General features: G+C 40.4%; 1 protein-coding gene across 1 annotated transcript in view; it reads left to right on the forward strand.

The window, feature by feature from the left end:
• Positions 1 to 17,723, forward strand: part of clasp2 (cytoplasmic linker associated protein 2) — a 52,305-nt gene that overhangs the window by 25,069 nt on the left and 9,513 nt on the right. Inside the window, 22 exon segments of the mRNA XM_024296341.1 lie at positions 1 to 19; positions 100 to 177; positions 277 to 444; positions 1,219 to 1,259; positions 1,610 to 1,762; positions 2,237 to 2,260; positions 2,958 to 3,059; positions 3,215 to 3,241; positions 3,916 to 3,942; positions 5,773 to 5,946; positions 6,143 to 6,184; positions 10,524 to 10,631; positions 10,872 to 10,934; positions 11,474 to 11,580; positions 11,705 to 11,728; positions 11,892 to 12,047; positions 13,547 to 13,638; positions 13,754 to 13,817; positions 14,500 to 14,559; positions 14,840 to 14,842; positions 15,291 to 15,454; positions 16,576 to 16,654. Of these exon segments, the coding sequence (XP_024152109.1) occupies positions 1 to 19; positions 100 to 177; positions 277 to 444; positions 1,219 to 1,259; positions 1,610 to 1,762; positions 2,237 to 2,260; positions 2,958 to 3,059; positions 3,215 to 3,241; positions 3,916 to 3,942; positions 5,773 to 5,946; positions 6,143 to 6,184; positions 10,524 to 10,631; positions 10,872 to 10,934; positions 11,474 to 11,580; positions 11,705 to 11,728; positions 11,892 to 12,047; positions 13,547 to 13,638; positions 13,754 to 13,817; positions 14,500 to 14,559; positions 14,840 to 14,842; positions 15,291 to 15,454; positions 16,576 to 16,654 (1,775 nt within the window).

Consider the following 17,723-nt stretch of genomic DNA (forward strand, 5'->3'; position numbering starts at 1 on the left):
AGACCCACTCTCTAGAAAGGTAAAAGATACATAAAACAACCACAATTCTCATAAATGCACAATATTTATGTTACTAAAATGGTATGTTTGTGCATTCAGGCACACTGCAGTTCTAGTTGAAAGTATCAAAAAGGGACTTCATGATGCAGACTCAGAGGCCAGAGTGGAAGCTCGCAAGTAAGACGATCATTTCTAAAAACCGAAATCATGTAAAAGACATAAACCAATACGTATGGAGGCTGTTTTCCTTTTCAAACTCTCTTCTTTTTCTTTTAGGGCTTACTGGGGTTTGAGGAATCACTTCCCAGCAGAAGCAGATGCTCTCTACAACTCCTTAGAGACGTCATACCAGAGAACCCTCCAGTCCTGCCTGAAGAGCTCTGGAAGCGTGGCCTCGCTTCCCCAGAGTGACCGCTCCTCCTCGTCCTCTCAGGAGAGCCTGAAGTAATACAACCTGTAAAATCCCTCTTTACACCTGTGAGGCTGATTAAAGATCTGAGAGTTTTAATACTGAAGAATATAGTGTTTTTTAGAGCTAGTCTTAGAATCCTTTCTACGAGGGTTTTCACTTAATCACAATATTATGATTTAATTAAAATTTAATTTGAGAGGCAGTGTTAAGCATTTCCATAACTTTGTCATCAGCGTTTATCTCTTCTAACCCACAGATGAGGTCTTTTAATTTGAAAATCCAGCCCAGAAAAAGCAGAAATCTAACTGTCTCCAAGCTTACTCGGACAGTCAGTTAAACTAAAAATTTTCATTGTCATCTTTCTCTGTTGAGAGCCGAAAACAAATGTCAAATACTGAAAATCAATGTTGGATTTTCAAAATAAAACAACTAAAGTGTAACTGTCTGTTAACCCCTTGACACCTGAATTTATTCCCACTTATGAGAAAAAAAATCACTTATGTATTTGTTTTAAAGTAGATGCTAAGTTAGTGTAATTTGGGAACAAAAGTGGCTTGATTCAAACAAAAACAAAATTTCAAGATTTCTTCTATATTTAATAGTTTTATGCATTACTCCTCCCTTAAAGAAAGTTCAGGAGACATTTTAGTTTGACTGAACAGAGGAAATCACAAAAATCTAATCACAAAAAAAATCCAAATCTTCTGGCTTTAGCGAAAAATGATAAAATATAGAAATATTTGAAAATAAAAATGGCCTTTTTGTCCAGGACACTGTAATAATCAATTTTTGTCTCCTGTCTTCAGCCGTCCTCTTTCTTCCAAATGGTCTGCAGCTCCAGGGCGAGGTGAGTCTCTCACACAGGGGGCACTACACACACACACGCACAAAGCTTTTTCAACACTTGGTGGTCTGATAGTACACTCACCAAATTGAGTTTTTGTTTCTACAAAATCATTTCCCATCATTCATTTTTCATTGGACAACCTGATGCGTTTTTGTTTGATCTACCACATACAAAAACATGTCTATATGCATTTCCTTGTGTTTTTTGTATCGTGTCGTGTGGTGCCTGCATGTATATTTATGTGTTTGTGTGGGAAATATTTATATAAATATATTATATTTATATATATATTTCCCGTCACCTCCCATCCCTTTTCCAACACACTGCTCCTGCTCCTCCTGTCCCATCAGTCCCTGCCAGTTCAAAAGGTGGGGTGTCGTTGACGTCCCTGCAGCGTTCCCGTAGCGACGTGGATGTAAACGCGGCAGCAGTTTCTAAACAGCGCCACGTCGGACAAGCCAGAGGAGCGGGCCAGCAGCCCGCCCGCTCCTACTCCTCTCTGGGTAAGGGCTCTGTCAGGCAAGTTAGCGGATTGATCGGAGGGCGCAGGCGCCCGCCAGCATGTGGTCAGCCAGAAACGGGGCCGGTACATTTACGAGTCGCATCAGCGCAGAGGAACTGCCTCCCCGGTTCATTATGGGGCTCCTTTATAGCAGTCTGCAAGGATGGACGTGGACACTCGCACTCTCCCGCTTGATTACATGTGCTCGTCTTTTTCCGTGGATATTCTTTCTGCATGTACTATAGATCAGTATTGTCCTTTCTTCATCATCTATATCTTGTTGATCCCTACATGTATGTAGATCTTTCTCCAGTATGACACTAATAGAAACTCTGCTCCTTTCTCCTTCTCCATTTGACTATTTTCCTTCAATTTTCCATCTTTGCTCCTTTGGTTTATCCTCATCTTTGTCCCAACACTCTTGTATTTATTCTCTCATTCTTCTCCTTCATCCTTTTTCTATTTGCTCCTTAAGATGATGCTTCTGATAAGACAGATGGTAAGATCTCTCTTCTTCTCCATGTCCATTCTGCTTCCTGTAAACGTAGCTAGTTGGCGCCCCCTGCTGTTATTGTTCCTGTTCTCATCTCATCATTGGTCAGAAAATGTTTCACAGCTTCTTAATTTTTGTGTTCTAACTCTTAATTTCTGCATTATTTAAATACTGCTGCTAAATTGGGATTTTAAAAATATTTTGCATATGTGTTTTAGATGTAGTCTTATGAGTAAAGCGGACGGCTGTTTGGATTTAGTTTGCAATCTACAACTTTGTAACAAGAAATGTAAAAAAAAATTCAAAACAGCATAAAAATGATGATTCAAATTGAGTTTTTATCTTAAAGAATTACCTCTTCACTGTATTTACATGAGTGAAGAGCTTTTAAGTTAACTAATTTTTTAAACTTATTAACAAAGAAATAATCATTGTAACCTGTCGCATGTTTTAAGTTCATATTATTGCGTGAATTTTCTTCAGAATTTTTTATTAAGCTTCTAAATTTTTAATTTAAAATCATGTGAAATATATCTTATATTAAAAAAAAACTTTGTCATTTAATATTTTTTTCTCACCTGCTTGAGCTTTGGTTCTGTCCGTTTAGAAGCCCACAGCTTCAATGTTTATATTATGCTTGAGCTTCGGCACAAAACCATCAATGTTTTTGTATTTTTACTGTTTTCCTCCCACTGACCTGCAGGCCGCGTCCGTACGAAGCAGCTGTTGTCCACAGCCAGCAGCGTCACCAGCCAGGTGGACTCTCGGGGACGCAGTCGCGCCAAAATGGTCTCCCAGTCGCAACGTAAGTCCCTCTCAACCAAACAGATACAATTTTTAAGCCCAAATGTCAGTGGAAAGCTCCCAGAGTTCATTTCGGACGTTTGGAAACCCAGCTGTGGTTTCTCCTGCCGTCCCGGTAACGATCAGCTCCGTATATAAATGTTTTTGTGCCTTCAGGTTCCGACGAATCCGATTGCACACCAGGTATTCCTGTCTGTTTGTCAGAGTGTGCTTTGTGTTTTTATTTTTTCGTGCACCACAGTGGGAATGGTGACCCCACCTGCTACCGCTCTCATTCTGATCAAGGTGTTTCCTCTGCATGCTGTGTCTCATCACTGAGGACGATGTGGTGGACAGGGACTAGACTATTAACAAACACGTGATATGTTTTAAAGAATAGCTGAAGGTTTAGGTTGGTGCTCTCTGGGATAAAAGCTTTTTTTTCCAAAAGTGTAACTTAAATATTAGAACAAGAAATTGTCAGATTAATGACTAAAAGGGTGATTGTGAATAATGTTCATATTTTTGTTGAAGTGCTTTTTTTTTTCTTTTTTTTTTCTCTTGATTAGCAGGCTTGGGTTTGTGCATACGCCATAACAGTTGTCCCAACATGCACTGCTTCTCCCAGCTTTCCATTTACAGCTGGTTTAGTTTGTGTGGTACCGTTCTTTGTTTTTCCTTTTGTTGCAATATTTCTTTAAACATAGTGTTTTAGCGTCGCTTTATTTCCCGGTATGGAAAACCGGGATGTGCTCCCATCGAACACCCATAACGCTTTTTACGCTAACCCATAATTCATCTGGTTTAATCTGCTGTTCCTTCCCCCTCACCTCTGCTTTTCCCCCCACTCCACTCAACCAATGGGGTTAATCGCTCAGGATCTCAGTCTGCTAACCCTGTCGGTGGTAAGATTACAGCGATATTATTATTTATACCCTTAGTTCTCCTTAGATTTTTAGCCCTTCTCCTATTGCTCTTAGTTGCCCCTCACTTATAGCTCCTCCCACCGTGGCCAAGGCATGCTGTGGTTTTTTTCTCACAAACTTTAGATGATTGTGAACACGCCCTCATCTCTCTGCTCTCCTCTTTGATTCTGGATTTTGCCAAATCTTTCCATTTTTTTCCCTGTTTTTTTTACCATGGGAGTGAATGTAAACTAAAAGATGGAGAAGTTTTTTTGTTTTTTTTTTAATTGCCGCCAGACTTTAAATTTGATCTCATGTCAGATTAATTTAGGGGTTTCTTACTATTTTGTTTCTGTGGAGTCTAAAATTAAGATGTTTGTAGCCCGTTTGCTTCCTCAAGTCTAACAAAAACTGATCATTGGAGTAAGAAAAAGAAAACATTTTATTTAAAAAAAAAAATCTAATCTTAAGTGAAATGTTGTCTTTAATTTGGGTTTGTCGGCCCTAGTGCCTCAATAATCAAATTAACACAAAAAAAACTGTCTTCTTCAACAATAGTTCCACATAGGAAAGGTGAAACTATCTAGTTACATTAGTTAAATGGTGGTTGGGTTAATGCAAAGAGCTAGTCAAGCTAGAAGCAGCATCAGCTATGTATTACCATTAAATGATTGTTGACTAAATACTTGCTGCAGTATTTATGTTTAATTATATTATTTTTCCTCCTTTTTTAAGGGTTTTAAACCTGTTTATGGCACTTTTTAGTTCATGCCTATTGACTGTATAAGAGAACTGGACTGAGTCGGTGTGACATCACCCATAGAAAAAGGCTTATGTCCGCCTCCAATAAAATTAAGTCGCTGTTTTTTCGCAATATGGTCGCTGCCATGTTGGAACCAGACAAGGTCAGTTAGCAGTGATTGATCTGTTGATCAGTGTCGGTGTTTCTATGGCAACCACTTTTGCCAAACAGGAGGTGGCTCGTTGAAAGGTCACATCTCTACCACTAAAAGCGAGATCTCGTGAGTCTGTCAATCATACGGTTTTAAACGTTTGTCTTAAAACATTTTTATTGGTGCATCTGATTGGTCTGTTTATAACTTGAATTACAGAAAAAATATGAAAAAAATAAAAAACAGAACGGTTATTCTGACAAATGGAATGACTTAGTAATAGATGTTTATTTTTTTAATAGAAGTCTAGGAGATTTTGGGACCAGAGGGTACTTCCTTAATTGGAACGTAAGGGAGTAGGGGGTCCCACTTCCAGTTCTCATGTACAGTCATTGTTCATGCCTGATGACCAGCTAAAATCTGTACTCAGTTTGCAGAGATGCACCAACAAAAAAAGAAGTGAAAAATCAAAGAAAACTCAAGTTCTCTCTCGGTCTGTAAACATAGCAGTACATGATGTACCTCAATTCAAACGGTGTCTTCATAGTTGTCTTGAAGATGTGTGCGGTTCAGCTGTGTGTTCTTAGATAGCAGCAGCATAACCTCTCTGCTGAGTGTGTGTGGACTTACTTGTGCATCCCAAAAAGAGTCTGCTCTGCACTCCTACAGTCATTATCAGAAGTCTTTCACTTCATACACAGCAGTTTCTCCTCAAGAGTTGAAGTTATGGGCTTCAAGGGGAAACCTTTAAAACTCTTAACCAGTCAAGTTTAGGCTAAAATCCTCAAGTAAACTTTTACTTTGGCTTCAGATCTTTTTCTGTTCTGGATTTTTACTCTCATATATCTCACTGCAAACGTCAGGTTTTCGGAGATGCTGATTCTTTAATCACCTTTCTAAATGTCTCTTTTTCTGTCTTTTTCCTACACTGGTGAAGCCGGCAGTCGCAGTGGTTCCCCGGGCCGCGTCTTGACCACCACGGCTCTGAGCACCATGAGCTCCGGGGCTCACCGGGTGCTCCCGGGACCTCAGGGGGACGGACACAGGCGGAGCCGCATCCCTCGCAGCCAGGGCTGCTCCCGGGACTCATCACCGACTCGTCTGTCCGTCGGTAAGAAACACTCCGCAGCGCTGAACCACGCCCCCGACCTCAGATGTGAAGTAGCTCAACCTTTACCTTCGACACGTTGATACATCCTGGATGAAGCGTGGATCTCAACTGTACCTCCCCTGCTCCTTGTGCTCCTTGTACTCCTCTCCCTGCCCCCTTTTATTCCTCCCACCTTGTACTTTTTGCGTTCCTCTAGCTCCTTCTAGCATTAGTTCCATCTACAATGGAAGCAGAGGAGGTAAGGCGTCGCTGTGGTCGGACCTAAAAATCATCCCCCATTCATTTCAACTCCCCAAATGTTCTGGTCTTTCCATCAAGCTTGCTGCTTTGGTTTCTTAGAGCTTGTCTTGATTTTTGTGGCTGCAGCGTTGTGGTGATGGTTTCTCCCGATCAGCACATTCAGGCTACAGAAATACACTCTGCTTTTTCTCTACTGACCTGCCAGTAGTGGCTGTTATGGCGGCCTCCCCCCCTCAGAGAGCTCCTGATGTTTGTTTAATCGCCACTTTGCAGCTTGGTTGGTCCTGATTAACCCCTGGCTGGTTGTGTAGAAGCTGAATCTGGGTTGGTTTCTGTTCTCCTTCATCTGCTCGATTTGTTTTTTTTCCTTTTAAATAAAACCAATTTCAGAAGTCTTTTTTTTTTCTTTCTCTGTAATCGTGAAGGAAGCACCCGTGTTTACAGGAGCAATGGTCTGCATGTCATTAAAGAGTCATCTCTGTTGAAATTGAGGATATACGTGTATTATTTTGATCATATATGAGCTCTTATTTGACCATGGCAATGTGTACTTTTAAGTCCCATTCTGATCATCTATTGGATCAATTTTAAAAAAATGATCTTTTAATGATCATTATGCCGTTTTAACCAAATTTTAAAAAAATCTTTAGGACATAGTTTCTGCAGAGCGGAAGTAGTTCATTAGAAATTGCCTGAGTTGTGGGCGGGAGTGTTGGTGTGGTGCCAGCCCGCCCCCACTTCCCGTCGCCTATCTGTCTAGACTAGGGGTCTGCAACCTGCAGCTCTGGAGCCACGTGTGGCTCTTTGGTTAAAATAAACTGTTTTAATAATTAACAAAAAGTAACTGTAAAGGACAAAGTAGGTAAGTAGTAAAATTAACAAAATTAAATAAACTGAAACTTTATTCAACTCATTTACAAACAGTTGAAGGACGATATGAATCATACAGCGAGGATCCTAAAAACATTCCCCTTAATTCTCCATCAAACCTTTGTAGTTTATCAACGTCATACTGAAACATTTTGACTTCATTTTGAGCTTCATTTATCAAAGAAAATCCATTTATTTTCAGTAAGCACAACCAGAATTACAGATATGTGAAGTTATAATCCACTGGATTATAAAGCAGATTTTTTATATTTGAATAAATTCAAGTATTTAAAGTGTGCCTCGTGTTTTTAATATATACTAGTAGGGGTCACTTTATTAGCTCTGATTTAGGTTTTGTTGGTTGAATATGTGGCGGAAAGGCACCAGAAACTGTTTTTCTCAAAGTTTTTTTCATTGATGACTTTACACTTCCTTCTGCATTTACTGCATTGGTGTAGGAAGTCTTTTATTTTAAAAGGAAGTCATTCAAAGCTCTGTCAAAAGTTATAAACTATTTCATATTATTAAAAAAAAAAGCTGTTTTCTCTTCATGTTTATGCTTTTTTGATGCAAAGACACAATAGTTTATTTAAATCTATCATTTCAGTAGCAAAAACATAAATATAAATCACTATCTTACTTTTCCTAAGGGCGAGGTAAGACTTTGTGGCTCCTACTGGGTTTTGGTTGGCGAGAACTCAACCCAAATTGCTCTTTAAGTATTGAAGGTTGCAGACTTCGGTCTAGACACTACCACTAGCTTACAGCCCCTCACACACCCAACTTATTATGACCCGTGCAACAAAAATGGCGAGCAATAATCTGAGCTGTCCAGCTGTACAGTTTTAGATAGTTAAAAGCAAGAAAACAGAGACATACATGAATCTTGTCGTCTGCAAGTGGATGGAGCAGATCTTTCTATAACAGCATTTTTTTCCTCTGCTCCTGATTCACAATTTGACTAAAGAAATGCAATTTTAACCTTATTTTCTTTATATATGTTCTCAATCATCAGAATATGTAAAAAAAAAAACAACACACATCAGAGTGGGTCTTTAATGGGTACAATTTCATTTTTTTCAGAATAAAATTTTTTTTTCTCAGCTTTTATGCTCTAAAGCAGGGGTCACCAACACGTCGCCCGCAGGCCTCTTCTTAAAATAGCACAACTCACTTGTGAGCTGCTCGAAACTTTTATTGTGATGCGATTTTTATTAATCACACCTGCCATCATCGATAATTAAGAATTTTAATATCTTAAAACTATATTGTAACATCACAACTGGTATGTCAATTGTAGCAAGGACCCGGCAGGGACCCAGAAGGCGAGATACTTTTTAATTGGCTGGGGAGGTGAGTCGTCCAGAAGGCGAGATACTTTTTAATTGGCTGGGGAGGTGAGTCGTCCGAGCCCCATACATCGCAGGACCCCGAACAATCTCAGGAAGGAGACAAGGACGCAAATTGTGTACTTTCACTTTTTGCATTATCACCCATTTATTTTGAACACACATAATCAGTCAAACAGTATGAAGCTGACTTCTGCTCACAGCTCCCTCACTTATGGTGAGCAATGTAACACACCCAATATTTCCCACTTCCCATGAGTCTTAGGAGTTGAAGGCGGGGCTAACCCCCGGGTCGCCACACTATGTTCATTATTTCTGAAGCCAAAAACAGCCTGTCCCACTATTTTTCTTTTTTTAATCGTTTTCTCCTTAACGAGATAATCAATAGTCGCATTGAATGTTGAATGTGTGAGTGTTATTGTTGTTATTATTATTTATTATCATTATTATTATATTTATTATTTTGTTTTTTGTCTTGTTTTTATCATCAAATTAGTTTGGTTAAGTTTCCACTGCTGATATTTCTTCTCTGCCATTCTTGGTTGTATCTGTTATTTTTTTGAAAAGGAGGACCCTCTCGAAAACGAGATGTTTCATCTCAAGAGGCTTTATCCTCCCATTCTTGATTTCAAATGTTAAATAAATAAATAAATTTCCATTAACTCTGAAATTTCGCTAATTGGAATTTGGATCATAAATTATCCAAATGGAGAAAATAGACATTTTTCGCAAAGCGGAAACACTTTTTTTAAAAATAAATGCGCTTCTCGGTATGAAGTGTCTGATCTGAGCGCTGCACAGCCGGCGCACCGAGAGGTCCCGCAGCGTCAAAGCGCTTTATAAATTGCGGGTCATACAGAATCGCGCAGAAGCTCCTCCTCTTTTCCTCATCACTACATCTGCAGACGCACTTTTGCAGCTTGGAGCCTGAAGTCTCGTGAGCGCCAGCGCCGTGACAGAAACTTGAATTTATGTTGTGGTGTTTTCAAACAGAAAAAACGTCCAGATGCTTATTTGCTGCTTTTTCCTTTAACCGCTGAAAAGACTCCTCCCTCTTCTGTTTCGAGCTGCGCTGCACGCGCGCTCCAGACAGAGCTGTGACGTCACCCACATGCTCCCTTTTAGTGAATGAAATAAAAAAAAAATACTTGTTGTCGTTCATCGCCGTGTTTTTAATGACTTATCGCGTGAGTTGGTTTGTGATTTATCGCAAAATTATGATTTAATGGGAACAGTGTCATTTCCAAACGTTTTTTTTTTTAAATTCCAAGAATTTCCATAAAGTTTTGCGCAAATGTGTAATGGAAATGCAGCTAATAACAAAGAATGAGGCGTCCCCTTCTCCCTTTCCCACATGGAGACACCGAGAATATTTGATAATTAGTTATCTTTAATGGAAACACAGATTACAAAAAAAAAAAAATCTAAAATTTTTCGAAAAAAAAAAGTTATTGCGCGTAGAGGAGCTGGTGTTGGGGGCGTATGAAATGGATGGACATTTTTCACAGAACTGTAATGGAAATTGACTTTTTTTCTAATTAAATGCGCTTCTGAAGTGTCTGTCTGAGTACAGCACAGCGGGCGCTGTTATAATTTTGTTAAAAACATTTCATTTGGTTATTACCTCAAAATGTGACAAGATCTGTTGAGATTAATAAAGTTCTGAATATTGATATCTGTTTCCGAGCTTGTTGTCATTATTGATGATTATGCTAAGAAATCAGTGTCTTCACATAGAGAAGTATCATTATTATTATTAATAATGAATAACTAAAGGCAAACTAAGCAAATTTATTATTTCAAACTGGTAGCCCTTCGTATGATTCAGTACCCATGAAGTAGCCCGCAGTTTCAAAAAGGTTGGTGACCCCTGCTCTAAAGTATGCTTTCAAAACAGTTATCAAAACACATGGAGATGCCTTTTAAGGACCAGCAGATCTGCTTTGTTCCTTCGTTCTGTCATTTCCCTCTTCCATCCCTCTCACTATTCACCTTTGTCTTCTTTTCTGTGTTATGTTTTTGTCACGTTCTTTGTGTCTCTCCTTAAATTGTCTTTCCTTCCTCCCACTTTTTTCCCCCTCTTCCTCCTTTCGAATGTGCGCGTGTCGCCGGCGTTAGCCCGGGGCAGCCGCATCCCGCGGCCCAGTATGAGTCAGGGCTGCAGCAGAGATGCCAGCAGAGAGAGCAGCCGCGACACCAGCCCAGTACGCTCCTTCACGCCCCTCGGTGAGTAACTGTGGGACAGATACCCAGAGTTGTGTGGGGGGAAATTAGGATGAAGCCATCTCCTGCACCTTAAATAGATTTATCTTCTATTTAATCAATTAAAAGACAAAAATGCATGCATCTAGAAAAAATTTTTCCAACTCTGCTGCTCGATCAGCATGAAATACCTATACAGGATTTTTTTTAAGCTTTTATATGGGTGGGCGTTAAATTCTGTGCGTGTTTTAATCTCGGTTGCAGCCACACGGAGCTACTCTCGCTCCACTGGAGCTCTCCACACACCTGATGCTTTTGGGGCTGCAGGTGAAGGCTGAGTACATCTCTTTCTCAGTTTCTCAACCACCACCTCTATGTTTTTGTTTTTAATTTCTCCTCTTCCTGTTTGGTTTCTTCAAGTACCCGTCATCCACTTTAATAATTAAAGTCTTCTTTTGTCAGCTTCCAGCAGTCCGTTTTTTTGTTTTTTTTTGTTTTTTTTTGTGCTTTTTTTCTTTTCCATCTTTATTCAGCTTGAGGTTACTGAGCCCTCTAGTGGAGTTGCATGCTTCCTTCAGTCCACAATAATTCAGATTTTTATCTGGCTCCTTTTTTTGTTTGTTTGTCTGTTTAGCACTGCATTCCTTCTGTAAGGACATCAACATGTTTTCCTCTTTTCTTTAACAATCTGTTCCCCCCAAGTGACAGCTATATTGTTGCCTAACATTTCATCACATCAACTTACAGGATTTCTGGGGAAATACGGTGCGATTGGGTCAGACAAAACTCTGTCAGGTCTCTGTTGTGAAGCTGTCTCAGAAAATCTTATTAAAGTTTTGGTTCTGCTGTGCATCCTTCCTCTGTAGGCTCAGGTTTCGGGATCAGCCAGTCTAGTCGCCTCTCCTCTTCGGTCAGTGCCATGCGGGTCCTGAATACCGGCTCGGATGTGGAGGAGGCACTTGCAGATGCGTTGGTATGAAAGCTCAGACACACTCGCACAATCTGTTTATATACTAGAACGCCGTCAGCTCACTTCTCCAACCGAGTGTCTGTGTTCTAACTAAAACCCTGGTTCTACCTCTGTTTAACGCTGTCAGCTGTTGGGCGACATGAGATCTAAGGTCAGCTCCATCTCCTCCCCTTTTACCTGTGTGCTGTGAGTGTGTGGGCTTAAATCAGCATGCGCCTGTGTTTGGTGTTTTTTTTTCCTCAACTCCACCTTTTTTTTTTTTTCATTTTAATTTCATCTCCTTTTTTTGTTTTTTATTCGGTCTTTACTTGCAGAAGAAGCCAGCACGGCGGCGATATGAGAACTACAGCATGTACTCTGATGACGACGCCAACAGCGACGCGTCCAGCGCGTGTTCTGAAAGGTCCTACAGCTCACGGAACGGGGGCGCCATTCCCACGTACATGAGGCAGACAGAAGATGTGGCGGAGGTTCGTCACCACAACTCTGTACAGTGTTCCCTCCCTTTATCACGGAAGTCACACTCTAAAAATATCCCGCGACAGACGAAACCTGTGAAGTGGTCAACTTTACTTTTTACAAATATCATAGATTTGTTCATTTCAAACCTTTTTTCAGACTTTTTTCTTGTAGAAAAATAGGAAAACAAACAATTGATCGAGATCAAAAATTTATGTTGATTTGGAAAGCTGAATGCATTCTATACACAGCATGGCAGGTGATTGATTGACAAGGTCTACAGCCAATCAGGATGCAGAACACAATACAGTTGAAAGAAAAAAAATATATACTGAACTAAAAAAAAAAAGATGAACCACAATATAGCGAAGGACCACTGTAAACCCAGACTTTAGTTTTTTGTTTTTTTTACTGTAAAAAATGTTTTTGAAGATACTTTTCTGTGCTATCTTTATCTGTTTTAACCATCTGGGTTTATAAACTTATATAATGTACTTGTTTAAAAAAAAGTGTTAATCTATGTGCAGTTGTGATTTTTTTTTTTTTTTTGTTATAAGTTCATGACACATTTACTACTATGTAATACAATTAAAATTGCAGTTACTTGTAGTCAGCTCTAACTTTAGAGAAAAAAAAAGTTTTATTTTTGTAGTTTCTTTTTCGTAGTAAACACTGGTTTACTTCCACTGTCCAAAAATATTAACTTAGGCTGATTGGTGACTTATTGGCAACTCATCCAGGGTGTACTGCGCTTTCGCCCACAGTGGCTGGGATAGGCTCCAGCTACCCCCTCGTTTCTGAAAGGAACTAAACTGGATTAGAAAATGAATAAAAAATAGCATTGTTCTTGTGGCAGGGCAAATTTATCTTGACATGTATTCAGGCTGGAGATATTTGGTTCGCTTAAAGTGAAGCAGAGTTTGAATACATACAGTCTGAATACATACAAGTGGACCCTGACCCAGGAAGCATTCTCTGACCCATCTCTCAAGGTTCATTTCTAATCGGACTGAGCTCCAGTTTGCTCTGAAATTCCCTGAGTCTGCTCTCTGAGTGGAATAACTGAACCAAAGCAGCCACCATAGCCAGTGGTCACGTGACATAAACAAAGTAGGAATGAAGCATCAGGACAAATGTAAAGTAACGATAGTTGTGTTATGAAGCAGGAAAAAATTATCCAACTGCTGACTTGTTGGAACGTTTATTTAAAAAACGCTTATTACTCACTTTTCTGTCTCGTTACGCCTTAACAACACAACAATTAGTCAAAGAAACTCATTGAAATGTGGTTGGATGAATTAACTATCCCGACAAGGATTCCAAAGTGCAGGACTTCCATAATTTCCATCTCTTGTTGCTTTGCCCCGCCCTCGTAATTCCTGGCCTATGAGTGAAGAGCTTTTTAGTCACAGGGCTTTGTTGACAGATTCTGTTCCGGAGCAGGAAAGGCCCGCTGTCTAAATACACCCTTAATTTAAAATGTCTTCATGTGTGTTTGGATTCCTGCTAGGTGCTCAACCGCTGCGCCAGTGCCAACTGGTCAGAGAGGAAGGAGGGGCTTTTGGGCCTTCAGGCTCTTCTGAAAAACCAGCGAACCCTCAGGTCAGGCCTAAAAATACTCGAGTCATTTCACCAAATGAAGAGGATCTATGTTTTTACCTAACCACTCTTTTTTTTTCCCCGTTTGTTCTCTGGGTTTCCTCACCCGCCGCTGCAGCCGGGTGGAGTTAAAGAGACTGTGTGAAATCTTCACCAGGATGTTTGCAGACCCTCACAGTAAGGTATGGACGCATGCGGCACAAAAGACACACCACCCTCCGCACCGCAAACCTCATTCACAATTTTCACAAATTCATGACTTTGATTTATTTTTTGATTGATTTGTTTTACCTTATTTTCAGTTACTTCATTAATCCCACCATCTTTCACTGTACCGGATTCTGCCAAAAACAGCACACACACTTTAGTGATCCCTCTTTTTAAAAGCCACTTTTTTATTACATATGACTAAAAAAATACAGAACAAACAGGTTAAAATGGGATGTAATATGTGGATGGACACACTGAAGCATACACCTGGGCATGCAGGGACTGTTTTCTAACTGCATGCCACACCTGACTGTGTGTGAGCGCCGCCGTTCTGCGGGAATGGCATGTTACCGGTCGGCAGCAAACCCGCTGACTGGCGTTCTGCATTCACTTCCACTTCCCATCTATTCTCCTCCTTTACTTTCAGTCTGAAGCGTCACTGACCACAACGACCAGATCCGCACACACCCACCACACTCGTACATTTGGGGCCGCCAGCTCTTCTCTGACTAACTGGCTGTGGTTCGCCCTCTCTAACTCTGCCGCTCTTCCTCGGGCGTTTTGAGTGCTCTGTCTCCTCACACGTACTGTAACGTGTGTGAGCCTCTCCCCCCTTCCACTCGTTTGACCATTTGACGATTTGATGAATTTCAGCGAGACTCCGGCAGGGTCTACGGCACGGCAGAATCCGGTATAAGCTCAGCCTCCTTCAAGGTACCGCATCTCACCATGGATCTTTCTCCTGCCTCCATCTGTCTTTTCCTACCCTTCTCTTTTTGTTCATCAGCTTTGTTGTTAATTTCTGCTATTTATTTATTTCCACAAAAACATCTTTTGATTCCTCCTTGTAAAAAAAGAATCTGAAGTAATCTGCAGATAGTTCGCTGGGAATCGGGGTTGTGGATGTGGTCACACGAGGAGGTCAAACTCGGTTAGGATGCTAACAGATGTGTGTTTCTCTCCCTCATGCCTCCCACTCTGGAATTCTCTGTAGAGAGTAAGTCTACACACTTGTTGTTGTTGCTGCATTCGAAAACACTCTGGATGAATTTAGGCTTCATTAATCGGGTCAGGTGATCAGTTACCAAGAAATAACACACACTAACCTGCCTGTGACTGTGCTGTCTTTGTGAAATCAACTTACATATGTGTTAAAGTCCCACTCCGATCATCTTTTGATTTAATTTAACAGCGTTCCCACACAATTTTAATCGGAGTGGACCTTGAAGTCTCACTGAAAACCATTTAATTGTGTTTGTGTGACTGAGAATGAAGATTAGCTTCTACTATAATAAATAATGGGGACTAATACTCTTCTTACTTCTCCTTTCTGTCTAGTAGATTCAGGAGTGATTGGATGCATGCATTAGTGAGGGTGTGTAGTGTTTAGGAAAAGAGTTGAATGAGTTTGTGTGCGTAACCTTGAATTCGTTTGTGTGCCTCAGGTGTTCAGTATGTTCCTGGAGACTCTGGTGGACTTCATTCAGGTCCACAAGGACGACCTACAGGACTGGCTATTCGTCCTGCTCACACAGCTGCTGAAGAAGATGGGAGCAGACCTTCTGGGCTCCGTACAAGCCAAAGTGCAGAGAGCTCTGGACGTCACGAGGTTGGTGGAAACGTGTGAAATGGAGACCACGATCAACCTAAAGCTTCTTTGTTAAATATACTTTTTTATTTTGTTCCTACTCAAAATTCACCTGCAATTTGTCTAGCTTGGACAGTGCAGCTTCTAAATGTCATCTTCTGTAGCTCTAAATATGAGTGTTTTAATTTAGCAACTCAATTTGACCCTGAACAGAAAAGGTGTCTAAAAAAAGAAAAAATCGGAAAAAAACGGAGCTCTCAACAACAGGGAGAGGGGCGGGATTGCTCTGCACCTCTACAGAATTGTATTACTAATGAGCTACTGAAGCTGTGCATAAAATATGTCTTGAAAAATGATAAAGGCTTTTTAATGTTGGCAAAAAAACTTCATAATCTTAATTAAAAGATCACTGGAAAAGATTTTATGAAATATGGTTTGAGTGGGACTTAAAGCAGAATTAACTACTGTGGTAACACAAAATCTATTTATTTGGATGTACATTTGTTTAATTCTTTGTGTACTTTGTACAAATTATGCAAGTTTGGTATCAAAACATAGGATAGAACATTCATGCTTTTACTTTTGGTGTTCATATCTCTCCTGCATTTTTGGGCTAATTTGGACTTAAGCTAATATTTTAGCAACGTGTTAGCTTTTTGGCTATTTTGGCATCTTCCTAGGTTTTAAGAGCTAATTCTGAATTAAGCTAATATTCTAGCAACAATCTAGCTTTTCTGGCTAATTTGGCAACTTCTCTGTTTTAAGAGCTAATTCTTAGTTAAGCTAATATTTTAGCAACATGCTAGCTTCTTTGGATAATTTGGCATCCACTGAATTGGTTGAATTTGATCTGGTAACACTGGTTCTACTTCTTTAGGAATGAACATAATAGAATGGTTTCAATATACCTAAAAAATAGTATTAGTGCAAATAACCAGGTAAATATAAATTATTTTTAGTTGATTGTCAAATATTTAACAGGATGGTACATTTTTTACTGGAAAATATAGGATAGTAAATACAGGATAGTGTCTTTTTCACTAAAATGTGCGTTTGTGAGAGTCTATAGAGTACAAATAGATAAAATCATTTTTTAGTTTTTTTTTATCTTAATCTTTAATCTTCTCATCTTTTTTTTACAGGGAGTCCTTCCCCAATGACCTCCAGTTCACTATTCTAATGAGGTTCACTGTGGATCAGACGCAGACGCCGAACTTGAAGGTGAAGACGAGCACGTGGAAAGTTTTGTGTATCGCTGGTGTAAAGTTGGTGTAAAGTTAAGAAACCATCCGGGACTTCTGTGCCTGTACCCCGCCCGCCCATCCTGGCTGTGCGACCCAGAGTTTTGACTCAAAGGCTCTGCTTGGACAACAATCGATTAAGCCTCATTTTGCCCTCCAGCTCCTTTTTCACCCCTCCTGCCTGTTTTTTTTTTCTTCATTTAACTCTTTGCCTCAACATTTCATCTGGGATGTTTACGCCACAATTCCTGCTTCCTCGCATCGTTCATCATATTTTTGCCTTTTCTCTAAACTTCTTAGACAAATAAAAATTAGTTAATGACTAAACAGTGTTGAAGGTATTTTGCCCTGCAGCGAGCATCCTTACAAATATCAAAAACTGAGGGAGGGGGACAGTATTGGAACTCTTGATTTCTCCTTCAAAGAACTCATCAAAGCATTAGTACATTGTTATGAAGCTGCTGTCATCATTATAGAACAAACAGCTGACGGGAACATTAATGGACAATTTTTTGCAAAAACAGAAAAAAAAGTTACTATTCCGCATCCCTGCCCGCCGCCTCCACCCATCTTTCACCTCCACTCTACTCCCTTTTTCCTTTGACCCCCCTGGCCCCCCCTCTTGGTCCCCGTTGATTGACGCGGTGCTTTTCCTTTCTCTCTCTGAAGCCTGTACGGAGCTCGTGTTGCAGGCGAGGGCGAGGCAGGGGAGGTACCGGGGTAAAATTGTTCCCCCCCAGAGCGTGGCGCCACGCCTGCTCTCTAGACGAGCAGGCTGCAGCCTGGAGCCAGTCCTCCCAGGTCAGTGCGCTCTGGGGGGAGCAATGATGCGGCGCGCAGAATACTGCGACGCCGCTGGAGGAAGTTCTGCTCCTTGCGGGGGCAAATTTAGAGACTCAGGCGGAGGAGGGGAATAGGGGCAGGCATCAGTTGTGACGTTTCGGAACAAACGGTGACAGTTTTCATTCACTGTGGTTATTTTTTTCTTTCTATTACCATTGTCTCTACTTTTGTATTGATGGATTGTTTTCCTCTTTGTAAAGCATGAC

This window comes from Oryzias melastigma, linkage group LG11 (genome assembly GCF_002922805.2).
Source record: "Oryzias melastigma strain HK-1 linkage group LG11, ASM292280v2, whole genome shotgun sequence".
NCBI classification, from domain to species: Eukaryota; Metazoa; Chordata; class Actinopteri; order Beloniformes; family Adrianichthyidae; genus Oryzias; species Oryzias melastigma.